At 41.9% G+C, this 26,759-nt stretch overlaps 1 protein-coding gene and 1 long non-coding RNA gene across 2 annotated transcripts in view; one reads left to right on the top strand and one right to left on the bottom strand.

Annotated features, from left to right (window-relative positions):
* iars2 (isoleucyl-tRNA synthetase 2, mitochondrial) overlaps positions 1 to 26,759 on the top strand; it is a 109,935-nt gene that overhangs the window by 52,715 nt on the left and 30,461 nt on the right. Inside the window, exons 13-14 of the mRNA XM_085980988.1 lie at positions 10,132 to 10,234; positions 18,847 to 18,940. Coding sequence (XP_085837114.1) covers positions 10,132 to 10,234; positions 18,847 to 18,940 — 197 coding nt within the window. The remainder of the gene's footprint in view (positions 1 to 10,131; positions 10,235 to 18,846; positions 18,941 to 26,759) is intronic.
* LOC147121124 (uncharacterized) lies at positions 5,489 to 8,684 on the bottom strand. Its single transcript, XR_015076914.1, has 4 exons — positions 8,459 to 8,684; positions 8,265 to 8,340; positions 7,534 to 7,707; positions 5,489 to 5,996 (listed from the first exon to the last, which is right to left on the bottom strand). It is a non-coding gene; the product is annotated as an uncharacterized LOC147121124 (long non-coding RNA).

Genomic DNA, 26,759 nt, shown 5'->3' with positions numbered 1-26,759 from the left:
ACCTTCTCTAGTAATATCCCATGTGGTATCTTGTCAAAAGCTTTCCTAAAGTCCCTCTACGCTACATCCACTGCAAATCCTCCATCTACCATGTGTGTTATTTCCTCAATTCTGAGGTTTTTTAGTACGACCATCCCATTTGAACTTCTAACTATTTTCTCTTAATCTAGAAAAGTGTCAATTTCATCCTTATTTAAAGACTCTTGAAAATTCTCCCCATCACAGGTGTTAAGCCTGTAATTACCTGGATTAGCTCTGTCTTCCCTTTTTAAAATGGGTGTAGCATTGGCCATTCTTGTCCTCTGGCAGGCATCCACATTCAACAGATCCTTGAAATATAGTGACACAAGCATTTACTGGGATGCAATTTGGAAATTTTATGGGAAGCACATGTTAAAACATTTGCATTTACAACCCTTATGCACGCCGTTATTAACTTGAGAGTTAATTCTTCAGTGTTGCCCTTGCTACTGCCTCCACCTCCACAACTGCAATTAAACCAAAATCCTGTGGCCCAAACTCTGACCCACACTAATCCTCCCCCCGCCACATTGCTCCCCTGTCCTCGCCAAGCTCCACTAGTTCTCTATCTGCAAGAGAACTAACTTTAAAATCCTCAGATCTCTCCATTGGCTCCTCCACCCTACCAAAGATATTCTTCTCTAACTTTCATGTCCCTGCACACCATCCTCCAACACAGGCCTGATCTTTATTCTTTGCTCCACTATCGCTGGCTGCTTCTTCAGCAACTCAGCTCCATACCCTTTGGAACTTAACCCCCACCTCGTCCCCTCCCTCCATGCCTTCCCAAGACCTTTCCCTCTGACCATGCCTTCACTCTCTCCAGGTCAGTATCCACTCTTTATAAATTACACTGTAAGCATCCCTCTGCATGTGAGGGAGCTTCAGGAATGTGTTTTGTTGAGAGGTTAAAATGGGGATATTAATCAACTTTCTACATTTGGACTATTCACCCTTGATATAATTGTCAAATGTGTCATCCAGTAACTAAATAAATGTTTTTTTACCTTTGAACCCCCAAAACACTTAAATGAAATACACAGCACTGGATATGTGCTTCATATTTTGTATTTAGTGCAGTGATGGTATGGCATGTTGGAACTTTGCAGCGTGATACGCCAGTTCTGTTGACCAACCTGTGTAGTTGAGTGGCTAGACGTTTTCCTTGGGAGAGACTGAAAATTATGGGCTTGTAACCCCAAGCAACACTGTACACCTCCAAACAGCTAGCTCCATAGTGATGTTGGCAGGGGCTTTGGATTGATATCTTTCAAAACTTTGATTTTTACGTAAAATAGGTAGCACAGAAACAGGCCATTCGGCCCAACCACTCCATGGCGTTTATGCTCTACTCGAGCCTCCGCCCATCCTTCCTCCTCTAACTCTATCAGCATAACCTAGTACAGGAAACTTTTGTTTAACCAGAGGTTAAATGTCTGGAAAGCTCTATCTACTGGCAAAATTCAGGAGCCGTTTTCTATAAGTTTTTTTACTTCTCGTTGCTTTTTTTTTCCAGTCAGGCTCTGCAAGGTCTAGCTGAAGCTGTTGCTTAGCTACAGAGACGCTTTTAAGCTGCGGCCGACTGTTTTGAAGCTGTTGCTAAGCAACAGGGTTTGTTGATTCACTTGGAGCTCAAAAGCTCCGTATGTTTTAACATTAGCGCTGGTTTCTACGCCAGTTTTGATGGTACGGCACCAGCTCGGTCCCGTCAGTGCCGGATACCAGAAAGTTTCTTGTATTCCTTTCTCCCTTATATGCTTATCTAGCCTCCCCTTAAATGTATCTATCCTATTTGCCTCAACCACTCTCCATGCTAGCAAGTTCCACATTCTCACCATTCTCTGGATTAAGAAGTTTCTTCTGAATTCCCTGTTTTTTTTTTTCTATTCATTCATGGGATGTGGATGTCGCCGGCAAGGCCAGCATTTATTGCCCATCCTCAATTACCCTCGAGAAGGTGGTTGTGAGCCACCGCCTTGAATACAACTGAGTGGCTTGCTGGGCCATTTCAGAGGGCAGTTAACATTGCTGTGGGTCTGGAGTCACATATAGGCCAGACCAGGCAAGGACGGCAGATTTCTTTCCCTAAAGGACATTCATGAACCAGATGGGTTTTTACGACAGTCCGGTAGTTTCATGGTAAACATTACTGATGCTAGCTTTTAATTCCAGATTTATCTAATTGAATTTAAATTCCCCAGCTGCCATGGTGGGATTTAAACTCATGTCTCCGGATCATTAACCCAGGCCTCTGAATTACTAGTCCAGTACCATAACCACTATGCTACCGTTCTGTCTTGCAACCAGTTAGCTATCCATTCTGCGACTTGTCCCCTAACTCCGTATGCTCTGATCTTATTCATTAATCTATTCTGTGGCACCTAATCGAAGGCCTTTTGGAAATCTAGATAAAAGGTTTGTCAAGCAAGACTTTCACTTTTGAAATCCATGCTGACTATTCATTATGTTTTTGGTTTCTAGATGGTTTTTCAAATTTCTCCTTTAGTAGGAATTCCATTTTGTTTCCTACCACCGATGTTAAGCTGACTGATCTATAGTTCCCTGTACATGTTCTATCTCCCTTCTTAAATGTTGGTATAATGTTAACTATCCACCAGTTCTCTGGGACTAGACCTTTTTCTAATGAATTATTAAATATGTGTAATAGTGCCTCTGCTATCTCTTCTCTAGATTCTTTTAAAATGCATGAATGCAATCCGTCCAGTCCAAGGGTTTTATCCTCTGAGTTTGATTAGTTTATTTAATATTTCTCCTTTTTATTTTAAATGCGGTTATATAATTTCTAATCTCTCATTTTCCGATGTCATGTCCACCTGATCTGACTCCCTGGTAAATACTGAAGCAATGTAATTATTTAATATTTCTGCCACTTCGCTATCGCTGCCTGTTACTTTATCCTATCCACCCCTTATTGACCCTATTCCCATCCTGAATTTCCTTTTATTATGTTATTATTTATGCCTGTAGAATATTTTACTATTTTGTTTTATGTTCCTTGATAATTTAATTTCATGGTTCCTTTTTGCCTTCCTAATTTTTTTTTGACTTCTCTCCTAATCTCTTTGTATTCTCCCTTGTCATGCTCTTCCTGGCTGTCCATGTATTTAGTGTATGCTTCTTTCCTTACCCTCAATTTTTCCCTCATCTCTTCATTCATCCATAACGTCTCATTAGTGTTTAGTTTGTTCTTGTTATTTTAGCGGAATATATTTTTCCTGGACTCTGTTGAACACCGTTTTAAATGTTTCCCATTTCTGTTCTACTTCATTGTTTGCCAATATTGTTGTCCATTTTATTTTCCCAAGTTCTATACTCAGCCGCTCAAAATCAGCTTTTCTCCAATCTATTACCCTGGTCTTTGTCATGCTTATGTCCTTTTCAATTATTATCTTAAAGCGTATTATATTGCAGTAACTATTACCTAGATCTGTCATGGCCTTGCTGTACTTTTAAAATTGCTCTCATGTAGCACCATTTGGAACAGAATCCAGACTCGATATTCACAGCATTAAGTGAAAGATTAATCAAATTTAATTCTTTGTCACACACTGGATACTTATCAAACTGGATTAGATTTCTACTGGCCAAAATCTCCAGTATAAATGTGGCAAGTAAATTTTAGCTAGTGTAATTTTTCTACATTATCGCTAAATCTTTCGCTTCGATTTTTGTCCTAAACTACAGAATACTTAGCATGTATCCCCAATAAAAGTGTAAAAATGGAAACTTTATCAGTAGTATATTGCATAAGGCCCCAAGGGGGAAAAATTCAGTTGTTTGCGCCTCCCGTTAGTGCCTTAAGAGGGCGCCAATTGGGGCGCAAAGCAACTAGCGCCCGGGCGCGGCGATGTTTGCGCCGCTCGCAAAATTAACTAGACATTTTGCGGCGGTGCTAAACACTACCGCCACGATCTCCTGTGCCGGCAGATCGTGACGTCAGTCGAGTGCGCAATGCCCCGTTAGCGCCCCGGACCGGATATTGAGTGGCGCCCCCTGCCTTACCGCCTGCCGCTAGCAACGACGGGTTGAGGGGAGCGTTTTGCTGTCAGAAAGGGACTAGGGGAGCGCTATTTAAAGGCGACCCCTTCCGGCCTTTTTTTGTCGGTGACATTTTTGCACCACGCATTCAGAGAGAGAGAGAGACACTTCTGGAGTGATTCAACGCTGTGTGAAGGAGTTTTGAGTACTGAGCAGCACTTTGCAGGTTCATTTTGATTTGCCCTTCCTTGCTTCGCCAGCGCTCAGATGTAACGCCTCGCTCCTCGGCCTTTGCACCTTAAGACAGGTGTGAAGCGCCTGATTTAGTGCTCCAATCACCTCCAGGGGCGATAAAAGCCAAGTTTTCTGTCGGAGGCGATAATTAGCGCCAGGCGCTAAACTTTGCGCACGGCCGATAATGGTGCCCCAAACGGGGCGATACTGAATTTTTCCCCTCAACAGCTTAGATTGGTAGCCATTTAGATTATTTAACCAGTATGCTTACTTTTTCTCTTCTAGTCATTCAATTTGGAGAGTGTCATGCATAAAAATCTATTTAAAAAAAACTACAAAGTTGTTTTCAACATACAATGCCATTGTGCCACTCATGTCTGTAACATCCCCTTTTCTCTCTTTATTTCATCTGACCACTAAAGAGCTTCTATTGATGACATTATTGGGGATTACCCAGCATGGAAGTTTTAAAGACACCAGAGGCAGTCCTGTAACATAAATAAGATGGTGAAGCTTCCACCAGAGGCATAGGGCCACATTTCATTGTGGTTTTTGTCTCTTGCATTGAGAAACAAGGTAGCACTGGGGGCAAACTTCAATGCCAGGTGACACCAGATGCAGGGGCCATCCTTTATCTCTGAAATTGGGAAACGTCCTTGGCCTGATTCATAAATTCTCAAATGTAATTTTAGAGCCATTGCAGACGTGCAGTTGTTCAGAGGCTTCCACTGGTGCTCTGAATCCGCCCCGTAGGTAAACAGGGCAAATTTGGAACATGACGAGCCATACTGCATCGCAATTGCTTCTACTTGAAGGGAAACACAAACACAACCTGCACAGAAACAAAATCATTTTTGAAAGTGTAGCAGTGATTTATTAGCCTTGTGATAATAAATTTTGAGTTTTGATACCTATAGTTTTCACTTTTGGCACATTTTCAAACACTTGCTGTGTCTCCAAGATTGCTATTGCTGGATTAGAAAATGGTAGTCTGTGAAACATGAAAAATGAGGCATAAAATTATTCACTTTTTCATGTGTGTATTCAAACTCTTTATTAAAAAAAAAAAAAAAAAAAATCTTGATCTGCAACTTTGGAAGTTAAGCCCGATTGCATGTTCACTTCTGTCTATTTTGAGAATTAGCCTGAAAGTGAACTTGTTTGGGTTTTTTTACATTGTTTTATTGCTATCAGCGCAGGTTTATTGCTATCAGCGCAGGTTAATAATGACAAGTTGTGAGGTTACAAAAAGATTTTATTTTCTAACATGTAAAAGGACATCAGTTCTTTTGAACTGTTACAGTGGAATTAATTCAGATCTCTATTTTATACATTTTAGAAAATACAAATATTACAAGTGTAGTCCAAAGTGGGTTGAACTTCGCATCATTGTGGTGAACAAAATGGTGGCCTATAGAACTGACAGGCAAATCTGTAATTGCACTGGCTGTCAATTCATAGGTCATAGTCCTGTCCACCTTTTCTTTATTGAGAACCAACAACACTCCCGGGCAAGTTACTTTGTAGAAGCAATGTGTGTTCAACAGGGAAGGGATCCTTGATATGTAAGTGCCCATCGAAAGTAACAGCAGCTCCACTGGAAGCCAGTGCCATCCAAATGGAGTTGCTGTTACACCTGATGCACACTGCTGTTCTCGTGTCTTTGTAATGGTATTTTCATGGTGCATTTAATCTTCCACAATCATGACACCGTAACTGTTCCTTCCTCTGTTGAAGCTGATCTGTGGTAGAAACATAGTGTTATCAATAGTTTAAAATAGATTCGCAACATTATCATACGCACTTTTTATTCATGGAGAATGCTGATTTGTAGTGCTATAGTAATGAGAGTACTATTATAAAAGTTACCCTTTTTCATTTGACAACCAAACGTTTGATTTTAAGGTGTTTGGAGGGCCTCAAGGATGATGACCACCTATGAGTAGCCTAGAGAAAAGACTGTTAAGGCCAGTCCTCGTTAGAGAAGGTAAATCCTAAATATTACTTTAACATGAGGTTGGATAATTAGACCAAAAATCAAAATTATAAACTAGTGCAAACTAAATGGAACAGATGTCAAAAGGAACTTCATGTAAAGGGTGATAAATGCTCAGGATAGTCTGGCTATAGCAATACATACTTCATGGGCATTCAGAACAGAGGTGGACACCAGGCTGAGAAAATTGGATTATTAGGGACAAGCCTTGTTGGGCTGATGGCCTTTTTACTTATTTGACGCGGCACTGTCAATCTTGGAGACACACTGTGTTTTGAAAACTTGTCAAAAGTGAATTGAGATTTGTTCTTCAAATAGTAACTATAGGCCATCAAACCTAAACTTTGCCAATATACAATGCTAAACGTTCAAAGATGCCAATTCTACTTCTGTAAAGGTATTTATTTCCCTTTCAATTTGATATGCCAAGTGCAGGCATTTTGTGTTTTCTGAAGCATATAATATAGGTGCTTACATTTACTTAAGCACACTGAAGACTAATTAATGTGATTAGCTAAATATAAATTCTTATTTAAAAAAAAAAAGCCATGAAGTGCTGTGGGGATATGACTTTGAAAGCTTAACATGTTTTTCAGAAATTGTTCTTTTATTTTAGGGAAGACACTAACTAATCTGTTTAGAATAATACATTACGTGTTACTATCACATGGTGGAATTTTAGGCCCGTAATGATCAAAAGCATAATTTTTCAAGTGAAATGATGTTTGATTCTTTTGCTCTATTTTTAGTTTTGTGCACAGGAGAATGTGTACCATAAATTCTAAACTCTTGTGTAGAAAAGTATATAAATGAGACAAGTAAAATACAATAAATCTGACTGGAGCAAATTAACAACCTTTTGTAATGGTGTTCAGCAGTTTAAAAACGTTAAGTTAAACTATAAACTAATAATACAAACATTAGTGCACTTTTAGAAGTCTTCCTGTATTTCGAAGTACCTGCCTTAACATTACAGCTAGGTAAGGAGAAATATCCTTACAATCAAAAGCTTTGAAGAAGAAATGTTTCAGGTTCTGCAGTTGGCAATAGTATCCTAAAAGTAACGTATAGATAATCGAGCACAGATTACACTGGGATCTTCTTGCATCTCTTGTATTTAGAATTACAAATTTGTAATTCTAAATACCTTTGTCTTCATTCACATTTAATATATATATACAAATAAAATATTTGTCATATGAATTAACATCAATTACTTGAAATTTTGTTACATTTTCATGGAACTTACTGGTTGTTTCAGAAGAATGGATTTGCTTAGTTACCTGTGTATCCACTTTTAACAGGTAAGGAAGGAGCAGAATGTTGTCGTTGGAAGTTATCTTGTCTGTCTGGTGGTACTCAGTCTTAAAAGAGATTCATGAGGAAGGCCATAAATTGTTCACTTCCAACTTCCATCTGCAAGTAATCAGTCCAATGCTGCTATGTTTCTGATAACCCTAGTGGATAAGCATTCTGCACAGTCAATAACAGTCTGCAATCTTATTGGCTGGTGTCATGGTAGCTGCATTACCTCACCCCTTTGCTGTTGAAACCAAGTGAATGTCGTGTAATGCCAGAACTCCTCCTAGATATGGCCTGTAAACTTGGCAAAGTTTTTACAATCAGCTAGTTACTTGCATCAGAAGAATTAATTTGTTGGCTACAGGCTGCCTAGATCTGCTTTTTGCTGAAATTTGCAATTTATAATTTCGAACACATTTGTTGTGTGGTTAACCTTTTTTGATTCTGCAGCTTTACTTTGCTGGCATTGAAAGTTTTAGTTTGAATATTTGTTCCAAAAGTCAATAACCCAACTCGTATTTAGCCTTGAGTTTTATAGCGCAGTAATATTGTGGCTATAACTGTTAGGTGGGGGTTAAGCTCTTAAACTTTAAAGAGATAGACTGCATGTGTCCTACAAGCAGATTTTATCAGCATACTAATAATACCTACTCAACTGAACTATCATAACAATACCTTTTGCTATGAAAAGGATATTTACTTTTAAACTTACCGTGCATACTGCAGAGAATGTGAGTTCAAGTTCCACCAGAGCAGTTTGAAAATTTGAACCCAGTTTAAAAATAAATCTGGAAATAAAATAAAGAAGCTGGTATCAGTAAAAGTGACCATGAAGCTGCTGGTTGTTGTAAAAACCCAACCGGTTCACTATAATGTCCTTTAGGGATTAAAACCTGAGGTCCTTACCTGGCCTGGCCTATATTTGACTGCAGTCCCCCACCAATGTGGTTGACTCGTAGCTGCCCTCTGAAGTGATCTCTGTACCAAACCGCTGGGGCCTGCTAGTGATGGACAATAAATGCAGTCCTTGCTAGTAACGTCCACATCCCAAAAATGAATAAAAGGAAATGCTAAGCTGTATTTCTTCTTAGCTGCAGGCATTGTTCGGGGTTTTTTCATCCAATGAAAAGCAACGAAAAATAAATTTCCCTTTTGTGTCTTTTTAAAAAAGCACTATGGACCTTTGGCTGATGTGGAAGTTAATAAATGCAGGTTAATGATTATCCATGCTGCAAATATTTAATAACTTTACTTTGTACACCCAGTGTAACTAGCATGAATTCACACATCTTGATGGGAGTTATTTGAAATACATATTTGAGATGTATTTTCATTTCAGTAACTTAGTTTATCACTTAGTTATCAAAACCAAAAAATAAATGAATTTTACAATATGAAAGGAGCTGGTCTTGTTTATCTTTTAATTTTGTAAATTTGAAAATAAAGGTGCAGAAAAAGAAAAACAAAAGCTAAAAAATTGCCACCTTTCATGTGACTTTACCAATTTTGGAAGGGCTAGTTAGGCAACTGTTCAGAGGAAGGAGGGAAAGGCAGCAACACCACATGAGAAATTGAGCAGCCATTAGTGGAAAACCTGGAGGGTCACTATGGTAGTCTGAGTGAATTAAAGGAAGCTGTTCCAAAAATATACATATTGAGCTATGTGTCTGAAGCTATGTCATTGATGTGTGCTTACAGAGTGATTATTTTCTCATTGGTAATGGCAAAGCAACTTGCTATATTGGCATGGAGGTCCTGATGTTCTTAGAAACTATTCTTTTGGAATGATTGGCTTTTAGTTGCCATGGAAACTGAAACTATTCGATCAAATTTGGTGAGGGGCTGTGCAAAGTCTTGAGGTGTGGGAAGTTATGGCACTTTGTGTGCAATTGGACGGTCATAAACTTGGGGAAGAAAAAGGGAATTTTATGCAAAGGACTTCGGAAGGAGAGGGAGAATCCTTCATGATCAGCTGAGCAATAGTCTTTTCCCTTTGGTTTGTTATTTTGTGTGTTTCTTCCTTTGAGTGTTCGTGACTTGCTGTTCAAGTTGATACTGAATATATTCTATCAATTAAAAGGGACATTTGTTCTCATTCTGTTTCTATTAATGTATTGAAAACTGAGAAAATTAAACAAATGGTTACTGAATTGATTGAAATATAGTGTTGCTTTAAGGAGTTGCAGCGTGCCTTTTGTAAATATGGTTGCTTATTTATCAGGAAATGACTGAGGCTTGCTATATGTATGTTTTTCATCCTCTGTAGTGAGAATTAGTGACTTTGATCTCCAGAGTTTAAGCAAACATTGCCTAATGTACAGAATATGTGAGAATTTATTAAATGTGCATTGAAATTGCCCAGTGGTCATTTGTCTTAATTGCCTTATGTTGCATCCTGTCTAATCTCCTCCCCGCCCCCAAAAAAGAGGGGCCAGAGGCACTTTTATTGAAAATCGAATAAATACAGAAATGCTCCTTTTTAAGAATTGAGCTTATACACATACACTGGTATTAAAGTAAACCTGTTGTTTGTCAATATGGTTACTGATTAACTAATCAGATGTAACTCTTCCCAACAGATACACAAGGGACCACCTTATCAAACTGGTGGAAGAACATGGTAGTGACTGTTGGTGGATTCTACCTTTGGACCAACTCCTGACTAAGGAAGTTTTAAAAAAGGTAGTACTCTTCAAAGAGGTCATAGTCTCACACATATTGCAACAAGAACTGTAAAACTTCAAAACTGCTATACAGCCTGTTGAATGAAAATCTCATCTAAATTAGACGAAGGTTGCTTATTAAGAAACGTCTGAATATAAAGGGAAAGGAGGAGCATAAGACATGGTACATAGAATCATAGAATGGTTACAGCACAGAAGGAGGCCATTCGGCCTGTCGAGCCCATGCCGTGTTACTTAGTTTTCAATCATCTAAAAATGAGCACATTAAAACTATGCTCAGTCTAATATAGATTATAAAAATTGCTCAAACGAAAATGTTAGGTACAGTCTAAGAACTATCTAAATTCCAAGAAAAGACTTAAAACCTCTGCCACACCCACAAATGTATGTATCTGGTATGTGTTAATCTTTGCCACTGATGTGTTGCCACCAGTGTTTCCTCTTTTTTTCACGCGCAGTCTCTTTAAATTTGCTGCGAGGTATCTTTTCCAGCAGTAACAGCTGGTGAGTGGCCTGCATGGGACCTCCTAATCGATGCGCGGCCGCACGCCCGTGCACCTTAGGGGCAGCATTGATTGTCAATGCTTAGACCTGTGCCTATCTCCTACAAGGAGTCAATTACTGCTGTAAGGAGGGATGATATATTAGTGGGTTCCTCTAATGAGGCCATATGGGTAGAACTTAAAAACAAAAAGGGGGCAAGCACTTTGCTGGGAGTGTACTATAGGCCCCCAAACTGTCAGGGGGAGATAGAGGAACAGATATGTAGGCAAATCTCAGAGAAGTGTGAAAATAATAGGGTAATAATAGTGGGGGATTTCAACTTCCCCAATGTAAATTGGGATAGTCAGAGTGTGAAAGGCTTAGAGGGTGCAGAATTCTTAAAGTGCATCCAGGAGAGCTTTTTGAGCCAACATGTAGAAAGTCCTACAAGAGAGGGGGCGGTACTGGACCTAATTCTGGGGAATGTAGCCGGGCAAGTGGTGGAAGTATCAGTAGGAGAGCATTTTGGCGACAGTGACCATAATTCGGTGAGATTTAAGGTGGTCATGGAAAAAGACAAAGACGGCCCGGAAATAAGGGTTCTAAATTGGGGGAAGGCCGATTTTAATATGATACGGCAGGATCTGGCCAAAGTGGACTGGGAGCAGCTACTTATAGGAAAATCCACATCAAAACAGTGGGAGACTTTCAGAAGGGAAATAGAGAGAGTACAACGCCAACATGTTCCTGTAAAGGTCAAGGGTGGGACCAACAAGCAAAGGGAACCTTGGATGACAAGGGATATACAAAAATGTATTAGAAATAAAAGGGGGGCTTTTGGCAGTTACAAAAGACTAAAGACGGAAGAAGCCCTAGAGGAGTATAAAAAGTGCAGGGGCATACTTAAAAAAGAAATTAGGAGGGCGAGGAGGGGCCATGAAATAACACTGGCGAGCAAAATAAAGGAAAATCCTAAGATGTTTTATAAGTATATTAAGGGCAAGAGGATAACCAGGGAAAGGGTAGGGACCAAAGTGGCAATCTGTGTGTAGAGCCAGAGGATGTAGGCGGGGTTTTAAATGAATTTTTTGCATCTGTGTTCACTATGGAGAAAGACGATGCAGACATAGAAATCGGGCAAGGGGACTGTGACATACTTGAACATATTAGCATCGAGAGGGAGGAGGTGCTAGCGGTTTTAGCAGGCCAAAAAGTGGATAAATCCCCAGGCCCGGACGAGATGTATCCCAGGCTGCTGTGGGAGGCAAAGGAGGAGATTGCAGGGGCTCTGACACAAATTTTCAGAACCTCTCTGGCCACAGGGGATGTACCAGAGGACTGGAGAACAGCTAATGTAGTACCATTATACAAGAAGGGTAGCAGGGATAAACCAGGGAATTACAGGCCAGTGAGCCTAACATCTGTGGTAGGGAAATTATTGGAAAAAATTCTGAGGGACAAAATTAGTCTCCACTTGGAGAGGCAAGGATTAATCGGGGATAGTCAGCATGGCTTTGTCAAGGGTAAATCATGTCTGACAAATCTGATTGAATTTTTCGAGGGGGTGACTAGGGGGGTGGATGAGGGAAATGCTGTGGATGTGGTTTACATGGACTTCAGTAAAGCTTTTGACAAAGTCCTGCATAGGAGACTGGTCAAGAAGGTAAGAGCCCATGGGATCCAGGGTGCCTTGGCGCGTTGGATCCTAAACTGGCTGAGTGGCAGGAGGCAGAGGGTGATGGTCGAAGGTTGCTTTTGTGACTGGAAGCCTGTGTCCAGTGGGGTACCTCAGGGATCGGTGCTGGGTCCCTTGTTGTTTGTGATCTACATAAATGATTTGGATGAGAATGTAAAAGGTATGATCAGTAAGTTCGCAGATGACACGAAAATTGGTGGGGTGGTAAATTGCGAGGAGGAAAGCCTCAGGCTACAGGACGATATAAACGGGTTGGTCAGATGGGCGGAAAAGTGGCAAATGGAATTTTACCCTGAAAAGTGCGAGGTGATGCATTTTGGACGGACAAATAAGGCAAGGGAATACACAATGAGTGGTAGGACCCTAGGAAGTACAGAGGGTCAGAGGGACCTTGGTGTACATGTACATAGATCCCTGAAGGCAGCGGAACAGGTAGATAAGGTGGTTAAAAAGGCATATGGGATACTTGCCTTCATTAGCCGAGGCATAGAATATAAGAGCAGGGAGGTTATGATGGAGCTGTACAAAATGCTGGTGAGGCCACAGCTGGAGTACTGTGTGCAGTTCTGGTCGCCTCACTATAGGAAGGATGTGATTGCTTTGGAGAGGGTGCAGAGAAGATTCACCAGGATGTTACCTGGGATGGAGCGCCTCAGCTATGAAGAAAGACTAAACAGGCTGGGGTTGTTTTCCTTGGAGCAAAGAAGGCTGAGGGGGGACCTGATTGAGGTGTACAAAATGATGAGGGGCATAGATAGGGTAGACAAAGAGGAACTTTTCCCCTTAGTAGGGGGGGTCAATAACAAGGGGGCATAGATTCAGGGTAAGGGGCAGGAGATTTAGAGGGGATTTGAGGAGGAACTTTTTCACCCAGAGGGTGGTTGGAATGTGGAACTCAATGCCTAAAAGGGTGGTAGAGGCAGGAACCCTCACAACATTCAAGAAGCATTTGGATGAGCACTTGAAATGCCATTGCATACAAGGCTATGGACCAAATGCTGGAAAATGGGATTAGACTGGACAGGGATGGATGGGCGGCGCAGACACGATGGGCCGAAGGGCCTCTTTCTGTGCTGTAAAACTCTATGACTCTATAACTCCCTGTTTGAATCCTTCTAATCAGTTATGTGTCACATCTACAGCACAAAAACCTCCTGAACCAAAGTCATGAATTACATTTTCTTTGACTGACCATGGAGCATTATTCTTCCTCAACACCTCTGCAGTCTTCGACATGATTGAGTACACTGTCCTCCTACAACGCCACCATTGTCCAGCTTGTTGGAACTACTCTCACTTGGTTACTCTCTTGCCTATCCAGTTGTAGCTGGAGCATCTCTACTGCACCTCCTTGAGTCCCTCAAGGATCTATACTTGGTTCCCTCAATTCCGCATCTACATGCCACTTGGTGACATCATCCACTGACATGGAGTCAGCTTACTTCTCCATCACCTCTCTCGACCCCTCCATTGCTTCTGTGCTAACAGACTGCTTATCAGATGTTTATTCTAAATTTGGTCCCCATCACAACACTACACGACCACAGACTTCATCCCTCTTCCCGGTGACTGTCTCAGATTGAACCAGACTGTTTGCGAACTGTATTGTTTGACCCAGAGCTGACCACCTGACCCTATATCCTCTCCAGCAAAATCGATGATGCCTCTATAACATCAGCCACCTGTGCCCCTACCTGAGCCCATCTGCTGAAACTCTCATCGATGCCTTTGTTACCTCCAGACTCAACTATTCCAGTGCTCTCCTGGTCAGCCTCTCACCCTCCACACTGTATAACCTTCAGTTCAACCAAACCTCTGCTGCCTATATCCTATCTCACACCAAATACTATTTGTCTGTCACCGCTGTCCTCACTGACCTACGTTAACTCCCATTTCCCCAATACAGGAAACTTTCAATTTACCGGCACCTAAATAGCCGGAAATCTCGGTTAACCGGCAAAATTCAGGAGTAGGTTCAGGTAAGTTTTACTTCATAGTGTACTTGCCTTCCTCGATCTGTTGCTGTGCAAGGGTGTGGCTGCAGCTGTTGCTAAGCTACAGAGACGCTTGGAACTTGTGGCCATTGTTCTGCACCTGTTGCTAAGCAACAGGGTTTGTTGCTTTATACGGAGCTCTCAGCTCTCCGTATCTGTTACTATAGCTTTCGGTTATCCGGAATTTTTGATGAACCGGCACCACGTCGATCCCGTCGGTGCCGGATAAAAAAAAGTTTCCTGTATGTCAAATTTAAAATTCTCATCCTTGTGTTTGAAGTCTTTCATGGCCTCTCCCCATCCTATCTCTAACCCCCTCTAACTGCCCGTTCCTTCAACTCCGGCTTCTTGTTCATTATCCTCCTTCAGCTGGCCTTCGTAACGAGAGGGTTTGAGTACAGGAACAAGGATGTCTTGCTGCAGTTGTACAGGGCCTTGGTGAGACCACATCTGGAGTATTGTGTGCAGTTTTGGTCGCCTTATCTGAGGAAGGATGTTCTTGCCATGGAAGGAGTGCAGCGAAGATTCACCAGACTCGTACCTGGGATGGCAGGAATGACGTATGAGGAGAGATTGAGTCGATTGGGCTTATATTCGCTGGAGTTTAGAAGAATGAGAGGGGATCTCATCGAAACTTATAAAATTCTAACCGGACTAGACAGACTAGATGCTGGAAGGATGTTCCCGATGGCTGGGGAGTCCAGAATCAGGGGTCAAAGTCCAAGGATAAGTGGTAAGCCATTTAGGACAGAGATGAGGAAGAATTTCTTCACCCAGAGAGCGGTGAACCTGTGGAATTCTCTACCAAAGAAGGCAGTAGAGGTCAATTCATTAAATATATTCAAGAAGGAGTTAGATATATTTCTTAAGGCTAAAGGGATCAAGGGATATGGAGAGAAGGCAGGAACAGGCTACTGAATTTGGACGATCAGCCATGATCTCATTGAATGGCTCGAGGGGCCGAATGGCCTACTCCTACTCCTATCTTCTATGTTTCTATGCTCAGGTCCAGAAAGCCCCCTGAACTCCTCTGCCATCCTCTCCTCCTTTAAGACCCTGCTTAAAATTAATCTGTTTCATCAAGTTTTTGGGCAAATCTCCTAAAACCTCCTTTTGTCTTGATGTCCATGTCTTTATGCTTTTGTGAAGCTCTTTGGCGCATTTTTTTACATTAAAGGTACTATATAAATACAAGTTGTTGTTGTAGTCGTTTTTAGTGCAGCAGAGTAATATTGAGTCATTTTTCCTTTCTGGGAGCCTTAACCTTGTTGAAGAGAGGCCTTGACTTGTGCACTGCCTTTGATAACCTAAGGATTCTGCTTTCTGCAGAGATTCCATTCCAAAGCTGCAGTCATGCAAAACCTCAGTAGTAAAATGGCGTGACATGCAACCGTAGAGGCACAGTTGCTGGGATGGTAATGTTTGAAATCAGCTGGTAGGGTGGACAGAGATAGAAACTTGGAAAGGAAATCGACTAATAGTATTGTGACATAAGTGAAAAATATCACAAGGAGTTTTTTGGTACTTGACAAATGCTATTTTGTACAAATGGAGGTTTTATTTGGATGCATTCAGATACATTTTTTATTTTGTCTGAATAACTAATCCTATGGTTAAATGTTAGATAAAATCAATATTCAATTTGTTGCACATGTCCACATTCTCCTACTTACAACATGAAAGGAATGAATAATATTCCTTGTGATATTATCCAAGCTATACTGCCCTTTTAAAGTGCTTTTTTTTCTTGCCCTCCTCCTAAACTGATCTCTTACCTCCACCTTTTTTGTACACATGAAGTGGTTTCTGCAAATAGTTTTGTGTGCGTATGTGTCTTGTACTAGTGATCCTGCAGGCCACTTACAGCAAGTCTGAAAATGATCTCATATTTGTGAGACACTTTTTTATTAGGCAGGATATACTTAAACGGGAACCATATTGTTTATCCCACTGCTTGGGCAGCACTTACTTGCGTTTCACTGTAGTGGTAGGATTTAATGTAGATATAAGTTATTTTAATCCTCTTCAGTTAACCCAAGGAAAAGTTATTTCATTCCAAAAAAGGATATGGTAATGAGAAATATGAAACTAAAATACTTTGAGAGTCAGCTCTTATGTGATTACTAAAATGTTTCTGACTTAGCACTTGTCTACTTTGTACTGTACCTTTGTACTGGGAGTGCCACACTGAAGCTGTAAAGCAGCCTGGCCCAATTTAAACTTGTATGGATTTGATTGAAACAGTTCCTCGGGGCCATGTTTTTTCTTTTTTTTGGTGGTGGGAGCGGTTAAATACAATTTATCACCTACTCAAGATGATGCGCATATGTTTGCTGTGGGTAATTTTGTGAAATCTGCTTCTGTTATTGGGAATGACAATGCCCAGAACTGTGTCTGTTACCTGAATTTAAGTTGTGCAGTCTGAGCAAAGGCAGTGACCCCAATTTCCCAGGGTGCATCAGTATTATTCAGTTAGCTGAACTGCTGCAATATTTTTCTTTAGCTTCTAGCAATTTTTGTTGAGTTTTTCAATATTATTTGAAGAAAAGCTAGAAAACAAAATTCATAAATTTCATTCAGGTATTTTTATACTGTGTTTGTCTTAATTTATTTTTGGTCATCTCCTGTAGCATTGCACATGGGGAGTTGAGATGAAGTGTAATCTTAAATTGAAGGGGGAATAAAGCAGGACTAGGGCACTAGGATGTAATTTGGTCCCCATTTTAAAGTCATACATTCTGTGATTATTTTCATATACTTTGATTTAACATTTATAGTTAAATAACATTTGTGGTGGGCAGCACGGTGGCATAGTGGTTAGCACTGTTGCCTCACAGCGCCAGGGACCCGGGTTCGAATCCGGCCTCGGGTGACTGTCTGTGTGGAGTTTGCACATTCTCCCCGTGTTTGCGTGGGTTTTCTCCGGGTGCTCCGGTTTCCTCCCACAGTCCAAAGATGTGCGGGTTAGGTTGATTGGCTATGATAAATTGACCCTTAGTGTTAGGGGGATTAAATACGTGGGGTTACGGGGATAGGATGGGATATGTATTGGTGTAGGGGTTACGGGGATCGGGTGGGATATGTGTCGGTGCAGGCTCGATGGGCCAAAATGGCCTCTATCTGCACTGTGGGGTTTCGGTGATTCTGTGATAATTTGGAAGTAGAGAACTGAAGTTAGTTGGAGCATAGAATTTCTTAGTACTACAGGCTGAGGAACTGGTGGAGACAAAACTTAAGTGCTAAAGCTGGGAGGGTATAATTACTTAGTGACAAGTTTACATAGTTTCTATTTTAAATGTTATAACAGGAAGTAAGGTTTTGCAGGCAGGAAATGCACAGATGTGAGATTTTCCAATATAGTTTTTTTTTTAAAAAACAGGCCAGATCTGAATATGAATTCAAGGCTCACTTTTCTTTTGTATTACTCTACCCTCTGGAAACTGCACTAATTTCTCAGGATAGACTTGAACAATCCTAAACCAGATTTTTTTTCTGTCTCTTGCATTTCATCAATTTTAGTTTTGCTGGTTTCCGCTGCTCTTGATAACCTGTTTAGGCATATTTTTTGTCAAAGTTACTAACCAGAGGAAACTATCCTCTCCAATCAGCTGATCTGTTCCATAATTTTAATCTATTTTCAGGCATGGATTTTGCACAACTCCTCTCCAGCTGTTTCCATTAAGTATAATGCTGAAGCTGTATTAAAGTATAGTGTACTATATCACTTCTCTGCTACATGCAGTATTCAGTGTTTTCTTGAAGTACTGCAACACGAGATCAAAATTACAGCACAGGCAGTTCTTACCCGTTATTGGCATGACTGAGATAGTAGGTCTCGGTTGAGGCAAAAGATGTTTTTTTTTTTTGAAGAGTAAACTATAATAGCATTTTTTCCACATCGACACTGGGAGTAATTCAAACAGAAAGTAGGCTCCCACCTTTCCTTCCCCATTAATACTAAACAACCCAAAGTGGTACAGGAAACTTTGGTTTATCCGGAGGTTGTATGTCCGGAAACCTCGATCTACCGGCAGAAATCAGGAGCCGTTTTGTTAGTTTTTTTTTCTTCTCGTGGCTTTGTTTTCAACAGTCGGGCTCTGGAAAGTCTCTCTGAAGCTGTTGCTAAGCTACAGAGACGCTTCCAAGGTACGGGCCGACTGTTAACAAGCTGTTGCTAAGCAACAGTGTTTGTTGTCAGATATGGAGATAAAAACCTCCGTATGCTTCAACATTAACTTTGTATGTCCGGCAGTTTTGATAGATCGGCAACAGCTCGGTCCCGTCGGTGCCGGATATAACAAAGTTTCCTGTACTTGTATTTTCAAGTGCAAGACAGATTGATAAGTCAGCTGTACTTAATAAACTGTTAGTTTGTATAAATAGTTATTTTTTTATATAGGCATAACTTAATTACAATCATGTTTTCTGTTTCTGCAGAGTGGAGGCTCTGATGTGTCTAATTATGTCAAGGGAGAGGATATCTTGGATATTTGGTTTGATAGTGGCATCTCGTGGGCATATGTGTTGGAAGGTGAGAAGTCAAATAGTCATGATGGTTATGCATTTAGAAGGAATAGTTTATTGCCATGCATAAGATAATGGATTTAAAGCTAAAATAATGATTGGTTGAGAACTAAGCTAAAAACGCAATAAATACGTTATAAACTGGACGTCAGTGACTAAGTCCGAGGGAAATTTTATGGATTCATGCAGTTAGCTTTATTTTCTTCCCCAACAATTGATGCCCAAGAACTTACAAAAATGTATTTTGTTGTTGCCTAGTTGCTTCAATAATACTTTAATCAAAAAAACCCAGAGGATTAGATGTACTACTGTTAGAAATAATTTCTTAATAACTAACCATAAGTCAGCTCAAAATGCATAATGATACTAGTAGGAGAATATATTAATGAATGATAAACTTGTAAAAGTACTAGAAACATGAATTCAAAGTAACCTGTCTTTGTGAGTTTAATCATAAAATTCCAAGAAAAGGTGCTTTGATCAGAGGCTTTTTATATATATGTATATTTAGTTTCATAGTGACAAAAAATAAAGAGTAGCCTGGTACAGTGACCTTGAAACATCCTTTCCTTACACTTCGGTTAAACCTAGCTTATCACTGGAATGAATTGTGAAAGTAATTGGAGTCAATGACATGAGCCTCAGCCCCGAGACTGATCCTTGCCCAGTGTGTGAAAGGTGTGGCCCACCTAGCTGTTGGTTGCTTTTCAGGCAAAATGACACGTACTTAAGTAAAAATGCCCAAGTGCAACAAAATATCTTTAGAAATACAGCATTTGTAATCTGCATTGTGATCATTGAGCCATTGGTGCATTCCCTTCCTTATTGCTTTCTGTTTGTCTCCTTTTTTTAAAAATTGGTGATTTTCTACATTTGTTATTCACCAATCTTATTATGCAAATCTTTACTTTTCTATTTCACCTTTTGTCAGTCACATTCTACTGAAGATGAATTCTACCCAGTCATATTTCAGCAAAAGATATTCTGAGAAACAGCTGCTAAGTTAATTCCTCACCCACTCTACCATATAAGCTGTTAAAAAATAAATTGCCTTTAAATTGAGCTCCAAAAACTTGTTCCCTTCCTCCCCAACTCATTCCTTCTAGCCCCACCCTTCCACAAACAGTGCAACCTCTGAACCTCATGGACTCTAAGTACACCCCCCCCTCCCATACTTCACCCAGCCAGCTGATTTCTGGTGTTCAGAGGCTCAATATGAGCTCAATTATTAACCAACAAAAGGTAAATACATAAGAGTGTGTCTTTGTAAAGACTACATTTTCAGGAGTCACTGGGCAGCAATCTCTCTTCATTGGAATTGTCGTTCAGTGGCCCTTTCACAAGAATAGGGGGTGCAGGGGACCCACAGGATTTTCCTGTACTGACTACTCTTGCTCCCTTGTAAATGATCCCTCACTTCCTGCCATCTGATAACAAAACTAACCACCTAATGAAAGCGTTGATCTTCAACATAGACAGTTTCAGTATTTTTGGTATAGTCATTAGCCTAACCCGATACATCTTTCTCCATCTGGGCACTGTCAACACTCCTGTTGAGTATCCTGATTGAGCATGGATCCTCCCAATGATGCACTTTTCAGAAGTGGAAGTTGTATGAGATTTTCTGAAGCATTCTTAAGCTCTTGGCAAGTTTCTTGTAACACGTGGATACACCTCTAATTCCAATTCTGGTTCATAAATGCAGAGTTATAAACATTAGTATATCCCAGTTTGTATCATTTTGGTTGCATAGCACTAGCCCAGTAGTACCAACCTACTTAACGGAAGCTATTGAGCTTTATCCAGCATTGTCGAAGTATCCTATCTTTGCTAAGGAGGAATATACTCCATAGGAATATCAACAGGAAGAGAAAACTATTTCTCAGTATTACTTCATTCTTGATCCATTTCTAAAAAAATGATTATACTACCTGACAAGACCCCAACTGTGACTCTATATCTTAGAGAATTCTGACACCAGCAGGAAGCCTACTTTGAACCTGGCGGAGCGATCCACAATTCTGACACTCCCAGGATTCTAGCTCACTTCTGCCTACCTCAGTGTCGTCTAACCCTAAACTAAAGTTGAAGGACCAAGGGCAATTTTCAATTATTGCATTCGATTGGACAGGTTGTAGAGTTTCCTTGTTCAGTGGACCTTGATTCATACTGCATATAAAATACTGGTTTTCCATTTGTAGACTAATGGAAAATAATCAATGCCGAGACAGAATTCTGATTGTATTCTCAAGTTGCTTTGCAAATTAAAATGGCATCATCTCAAGTTTCTGAGTCAAGTTTATATGTAAGCAAACCACTCAGGTTATTAGTGTGACTACAATACAGCTATATACTAGGTAAATAATAGCTGAGAAGGTAGTAAGGACAACATTACCTAAATAATCTACCATTTGTGTCCTCAATGCAACAGCAAGGAAAGAAATCCAAGGCAAGCATGCTCAGGATTTGCCATGGAGCTCCAAATCAAGATCCTTGAATTCTGTTTCCTAGCAAGCAGATCTTTGGTAATAAAGTTACTTTGACAAACTTTAGAATGTCTGAAAGCTATTCTGGGTACCACATTCAAAACCCTAGGCCATGGAATGCAGCGCACAAACAATTACTACCTTTTGTGTAGTCAGACTTCCTTTGGAGTTGGAGAATATTTTATCCTGGATACGGGGGAAACCAAGTAAAAGAAACCACCTGCAGTCTTTGTATCTCCCACACTCCAGGGCTCCTCTCTGCAGCACTGATGGATGGATACTTCTGCATGTGACAACATCTGACAGTCTCCAAGTGATAATGCCACTTTATTTAATGCATGGATGAGAGAGATGATCAAGAAAAGTGATCCATCTGTCCCTTCCACTTCAAGATTTTCCCCCAAATTCAAAAAGACAGGGCCGTTCGAGTGTATGCAAATCCGCAGAATATTTGACCAATGTTGTATAGACAGTGCTACTTTCACTAATCATAGAGGGGCTTTCCTCAGACTAAGATAACTGGAGTTCTATTCCTGCTGCTTTGTAGTTCAGCCACAGCCTTTGAGGGTTTTTCAGGTGAAGAATCTGATAGGCTGGCAGGACCATGGAATTCGAGCACGTATTTTTTGTTTAGGGATTTGAGTCCCACAGAAAATAATCAAGCCTCTGTGGAAGAAATCTAGTACCAATACAAAATGACTCCCTCTTATCAGCATTCAAGTACTCTGGTTGTAGTCTCCTTACCACTGATGTGTTTTAAAGGTAAGCCAATATGCAATGATTCTTCTCCAAGCTATGCGGGCCTTTCTCTATTTCTTGGAAATCTGATCTTGTTGTGTATTTACCTTTTAAGAGAATAACTGGTCTCAGACTGCAGTACCGGCAGTGACCACCCCTGTATAAAAGGCGCTAGTGAGCCTCTGTTGTTTCAGTTTCACTATTGACTTCCATCAGTAAAGACTTATTTTGTTCCACTCCTGTCCGTGTCTCAATCATTCACGGACGTAATACTGGCGATGAGCAGATACGAACCTACCTACAGTCTGCACCACCTCCTGGGATCCATTCCTACAGCGAAGTGAGCAGAGGTCGAGGCCAGAAAGAAAAGAAAGTAAGAGGCAGTAGAAACGGGCGTCGACCGTGGGCATCCGCCCTGTGTTGCAGAGTTGAAGATTGCTGGAGAAGCTGTCGGATGCGGGGCCTGGTTCCTGTCGACGGTGCTTCAGCTAATCGGGCTGGTGGCAGGTAGTGCACTGATCCTTCCTGGGCTGCGGCGGTCGCGAACTCGAGCGGGTGGTTTGCAACGGGGCCGAGCAGCGTTGTCGGGAAGAGAGAGAGAGGGTGGAGCACACAGGGCGCGGCCGGTGCTACGAAGCCGGGCTGCGTATAGACCTGCGAAGAGTGAGGCAAGAGTCCCACAGGGTTGTTCCACGACGGGAAAATAATTAAAAAAAAAAATATTAAACGCGCAAGAAACCGTGGAAAGCAGCGCTAACAACAGTGGGGAAGAAGGCAAAGCGCGGGAGGCGCCATCTTAATCAGCGGGGAAGAAGGCAAAGCGCGGGAGGCACCATTTTAGATTTGCAAGATGCCGAAGACTGGCTGTATCACTGCTTTTGATAATACAATAGAGGACTGGACCACGTATGTGGAAAGAGTCGACTTATATTTCGAGGCAAACGAAATAGCGGAGGAGAAAAAGGCATCGATATTGCTAAACTTAATGGGCGCTAGAACGTACGACCTATTGCGGGACCTGATTACTCCAGCCAAACCGAAGGCGAAGAGTTTTAACGAAATTGTTGCTGTCCTACAGGAACACCTAAACCCTGCACTGCTGTTGATAGCAGAAAGATTTAAATTCCACAGGAGAACTCAGCACAAAGATGAGAGCAATGCTGAGTATCTTACGGAACTACGCAAGCTATCAAAGCACTGCCAGTTCGGAGCAGGACTGGCAGATACCCTACGGGACAAATTTGTCTGTGGACTCCTGTGTGAAGGAACACAGAAGAAGTTACTCTCAGAGAAAGAGCTGACGCTAGATAAGGCTTTCAGCGTGGCAGTATTGTATGAAGCAGCAGCCAGGGGAGCTGCAGAAATTCAACAAAAACCACAGGAATACGGCACCCACGAAATGACACGGGGATTTGCAAAATGTTATCGCTGCGGCAGAACTAACCATGACCAGAAGGACTGCTGGTCCAAAGACAAAATATGCAGGCAATGCGGGAAGATGGGACACATTGCACGAGTTTGCAGGTCTGGGAAGAAGACCAGCGACAACAAAAAGGCTACTAAGGAACCGTACAAGAAAGTACAAAAGATGACGGACAGTAGTTCCGAAGACCAGATGAGCGATAGTGAATCCGGGAACAGGAGACTAAGCTGTCTCAAACTTCACAATGTATTCGCAAAAGAGGATCACCGAACCATTTGGGTCACCCTCGCGATAGCAGGGTCCCAAGTTAAAATGGAATTGGATACAGGATCAGCGCTAACCGTCATGAATCGACGAGACTACGAGCGGCTATTTTCACACATACCCTTGAGAGAGACATCCATCGTCTTGATGACGTATACGGGCAAAAAGTATAACCCAGAGGAAAAATAAGGGTGCCTGTCGAATACAACGGCAAGAAAATACGGAAATTGTATCTCTACATACTGCCAAATGGTGGACCACCGTTATTGGGACGGGAATGGATCAGGAAGATAAACTTAGATTGGCACTCCATTCATGCAATGACGGTGGACGGTAAAAAAGATGAAGATGTCACTCCTGGACGATTGTCAACAATCTTGGCTAAAGCCAAAGAGGTATTTCAACAAGAACTGGGCACGCTTAAAGGCGTAACCGCCTCGATAAAAATAGAAGAGAATGCAGTTCCCAAGTTTTTCAAAGCAAGACCGGTACCATATGCAATTCGCCCAGCCGTCGAGGCAGAGCTGGAGAATCTGGAGAAGGCGGGCGTGTTGTCTGAGGTCGACTGGAGCGAGTGGGCGACACCCATCGTTCCTGTCATGAAGAAAACGTTAAGCAATAAGTCCGGGGAGCCAAGGAAGATTCGCATCTGTGGGGATTTCAAGGTGACGGTGAACCCAGTCCTTCACACAGTACAATATCCTCTTCCAAGGATAGAAGACATCTTCGCCTCACTGTCTGGAGGGAAGCGTTTTACAAAAATTGACCTAGCACAAGCATATTTGCAGATGGAGGTTGAAGAGTCCTCTAGGAAGTATCTCACGATAAACACTCACAAAGGTCTTTACCAGTATCATCAATTGGTATTCGGAGTCGCATCGGCTCCGGCGATATGGCAAAGAGCGATGGAACAAGTCCTGCAAGGGATTCCGGGGACTCGGTGTTACTTGGACGACATCCTTGTGACAGGTGAAGATGACAGTGAACACCTTAACAACCTAGAACAGGTGCTCACTAGACTACGGGAACATGGGCTGCGAGCCAACCGCCCCAAGTGCGAATTTTTAAAGAAACAGATATCGTATTGTGGCCACGTGATTGACGAAGAGGGGTTACATAAGTCCCCTGACAAAATTGAAGCGGTTGTTAAGGCCCCAGCGCCTGAAAATGTGTCGCAACTGCGGTCATTCCTCGGATTGGTGAATTACTATCATAAGTTTTTGCCGAATTTGTCGACAATTCTGCACCCACTGAACGCCCTGCTACGAGCGGGGGTAGCATGGAAATGGAGCGATGATTGTAAGCGTGCTTTTCAGAAGAGTAAGGACTTAATCACGTCAAGGGAAGTATTGGCTCACTACAACCCAGCACTGCCGATCAGACTGGCGTGTGATGCGTCTCCCTACGGCATTGGGGCGGTACTGTCACATAAATTCCTTGATGGTTTAGAGAGGCCGATAGCTTTTGCGTCACGCTCGTTAACTTCTGCCGAGCGTAACTACGCCCAGATTGACAGAGAGGCCCTCAGCCTAGTGTGGGGGGTGAAGAAGTTCAATCACTACCTGCATGGTCAAAAATTTACTCTACTAACCGATCATCAACCTCTTGTCTCCATTTTCAACCCTCAGAAGGGCGTACCGATAATGACAGCACAACGGCTGCAGAGATGGTCCCTTTTCCTAGGGGCACACCAATATGACATTGAGTACAAAGGAACTAAACAGCATGGGAATGCTGATGGATTGTCACGCCTACCGTTGCCGACGGTGGAAGAAGACGACCTTGCAGTGGATCCAATGGAGTTATTCCACTCGACCATAGTCGAATGTCTCCCTGTGACGAATGCAAACATAGAAAAGGAAATACGGAATGACCCGACACTATCACGGGTCTATGATTTAACGGCGAAGGGATGGCCAGCACATGGCGAACCACTGCTGCCAGCATTCTCGCCGAGAAGAGAACAGCTGTCAGTGTGCTGAGGAACCTTGATGTGTGGATCCAGAGTAGTAATTCCACCTAAGTTGACGGATAGAGTGCTCAATGAGCTTCATGAGGGTCATCTGGGTGGGGTGAAAATGAAGAACTTAGCCAGAGCGTTTGTGTGGTGGCCGGGAATCGATAGAGAAATCGAAGAGATGACCAAGAGCTGTGCGGGATGCCAGAAGGTCCAAAACGCCCCACCACAAGCTCCTCTGCATCCATGGGAGTGGCCCTCATCTCCATGGCAAAGGGTGCACATTGATTTTGCTGGTCCCTTCATGGACTCGATGTTTTTAATTGCGGTGGATGCACATTCAAAGTGCCCAGAGGTAATAAAAATGTCCTCAACCACCACGGAAAAAACTATCTCAGTTTTACGAACCGTATTCGCCAGGAATGGGCTGCCTGAACAGATTTGCTCTGACAATGGACCACAGTTTGTGTCTGAAGAGTTCCAGAGGTTCTTAAAGAACAGTGGTGTTAAGCATTACACATCTGCCCCATATCATCCAGCCACTAATGGATTGGCCGAGAGGTTTGTCCAAACATTCAAGAAGGCTATCAAGGCAATGTGTAATGAAGATATACCCCTACAACACAAGGTGGACAACTTCTTGTTTGCCTACCGGAATGCGACACATGCGGTTACCAACCAACCAAACTCCAGCCATGATGTTCTTCCATCGAAGACTACGATGCCGCTTGGATTTGGTTAAGCCAAACGTCCGAAGAGATGTGGAGAACAGGCAGTTTCAGAATATGAATGAAAGGCCGACCAGGAGTTTTAAGATAGGTCAACCAGTTTTGGCCCGGGACTACCGCACTGAGAAATGGCAGCCAGGAACGATTTGTACACGACAAGGACCTCTCATGTATACCGTGGACGTTGGGGAGAGCATTGTAAGATGCCATGCTGACCAGATTCTAGAGTC

The sequence above is a fragment of the Somniosus microcephalus genome, chromosome 3 (assembly GCF_052327205.1).
Source record: "Somniosus microcephalus isolate GS21.2 chromosome 3, FLI_Smic_1.0, whole genome shotgun sequence".
Lineage (NCBI taxonomy): Eukaryota > Metazoa > Chordata > Chondrichthyes > Squaliformes > Somniosidae > Somniosus > Somniosus microcephalus.
Note: the sequence above shows the minus strand (reverse complement) of the source record. Positions and strands in the feature narration are given on the sequence as shown.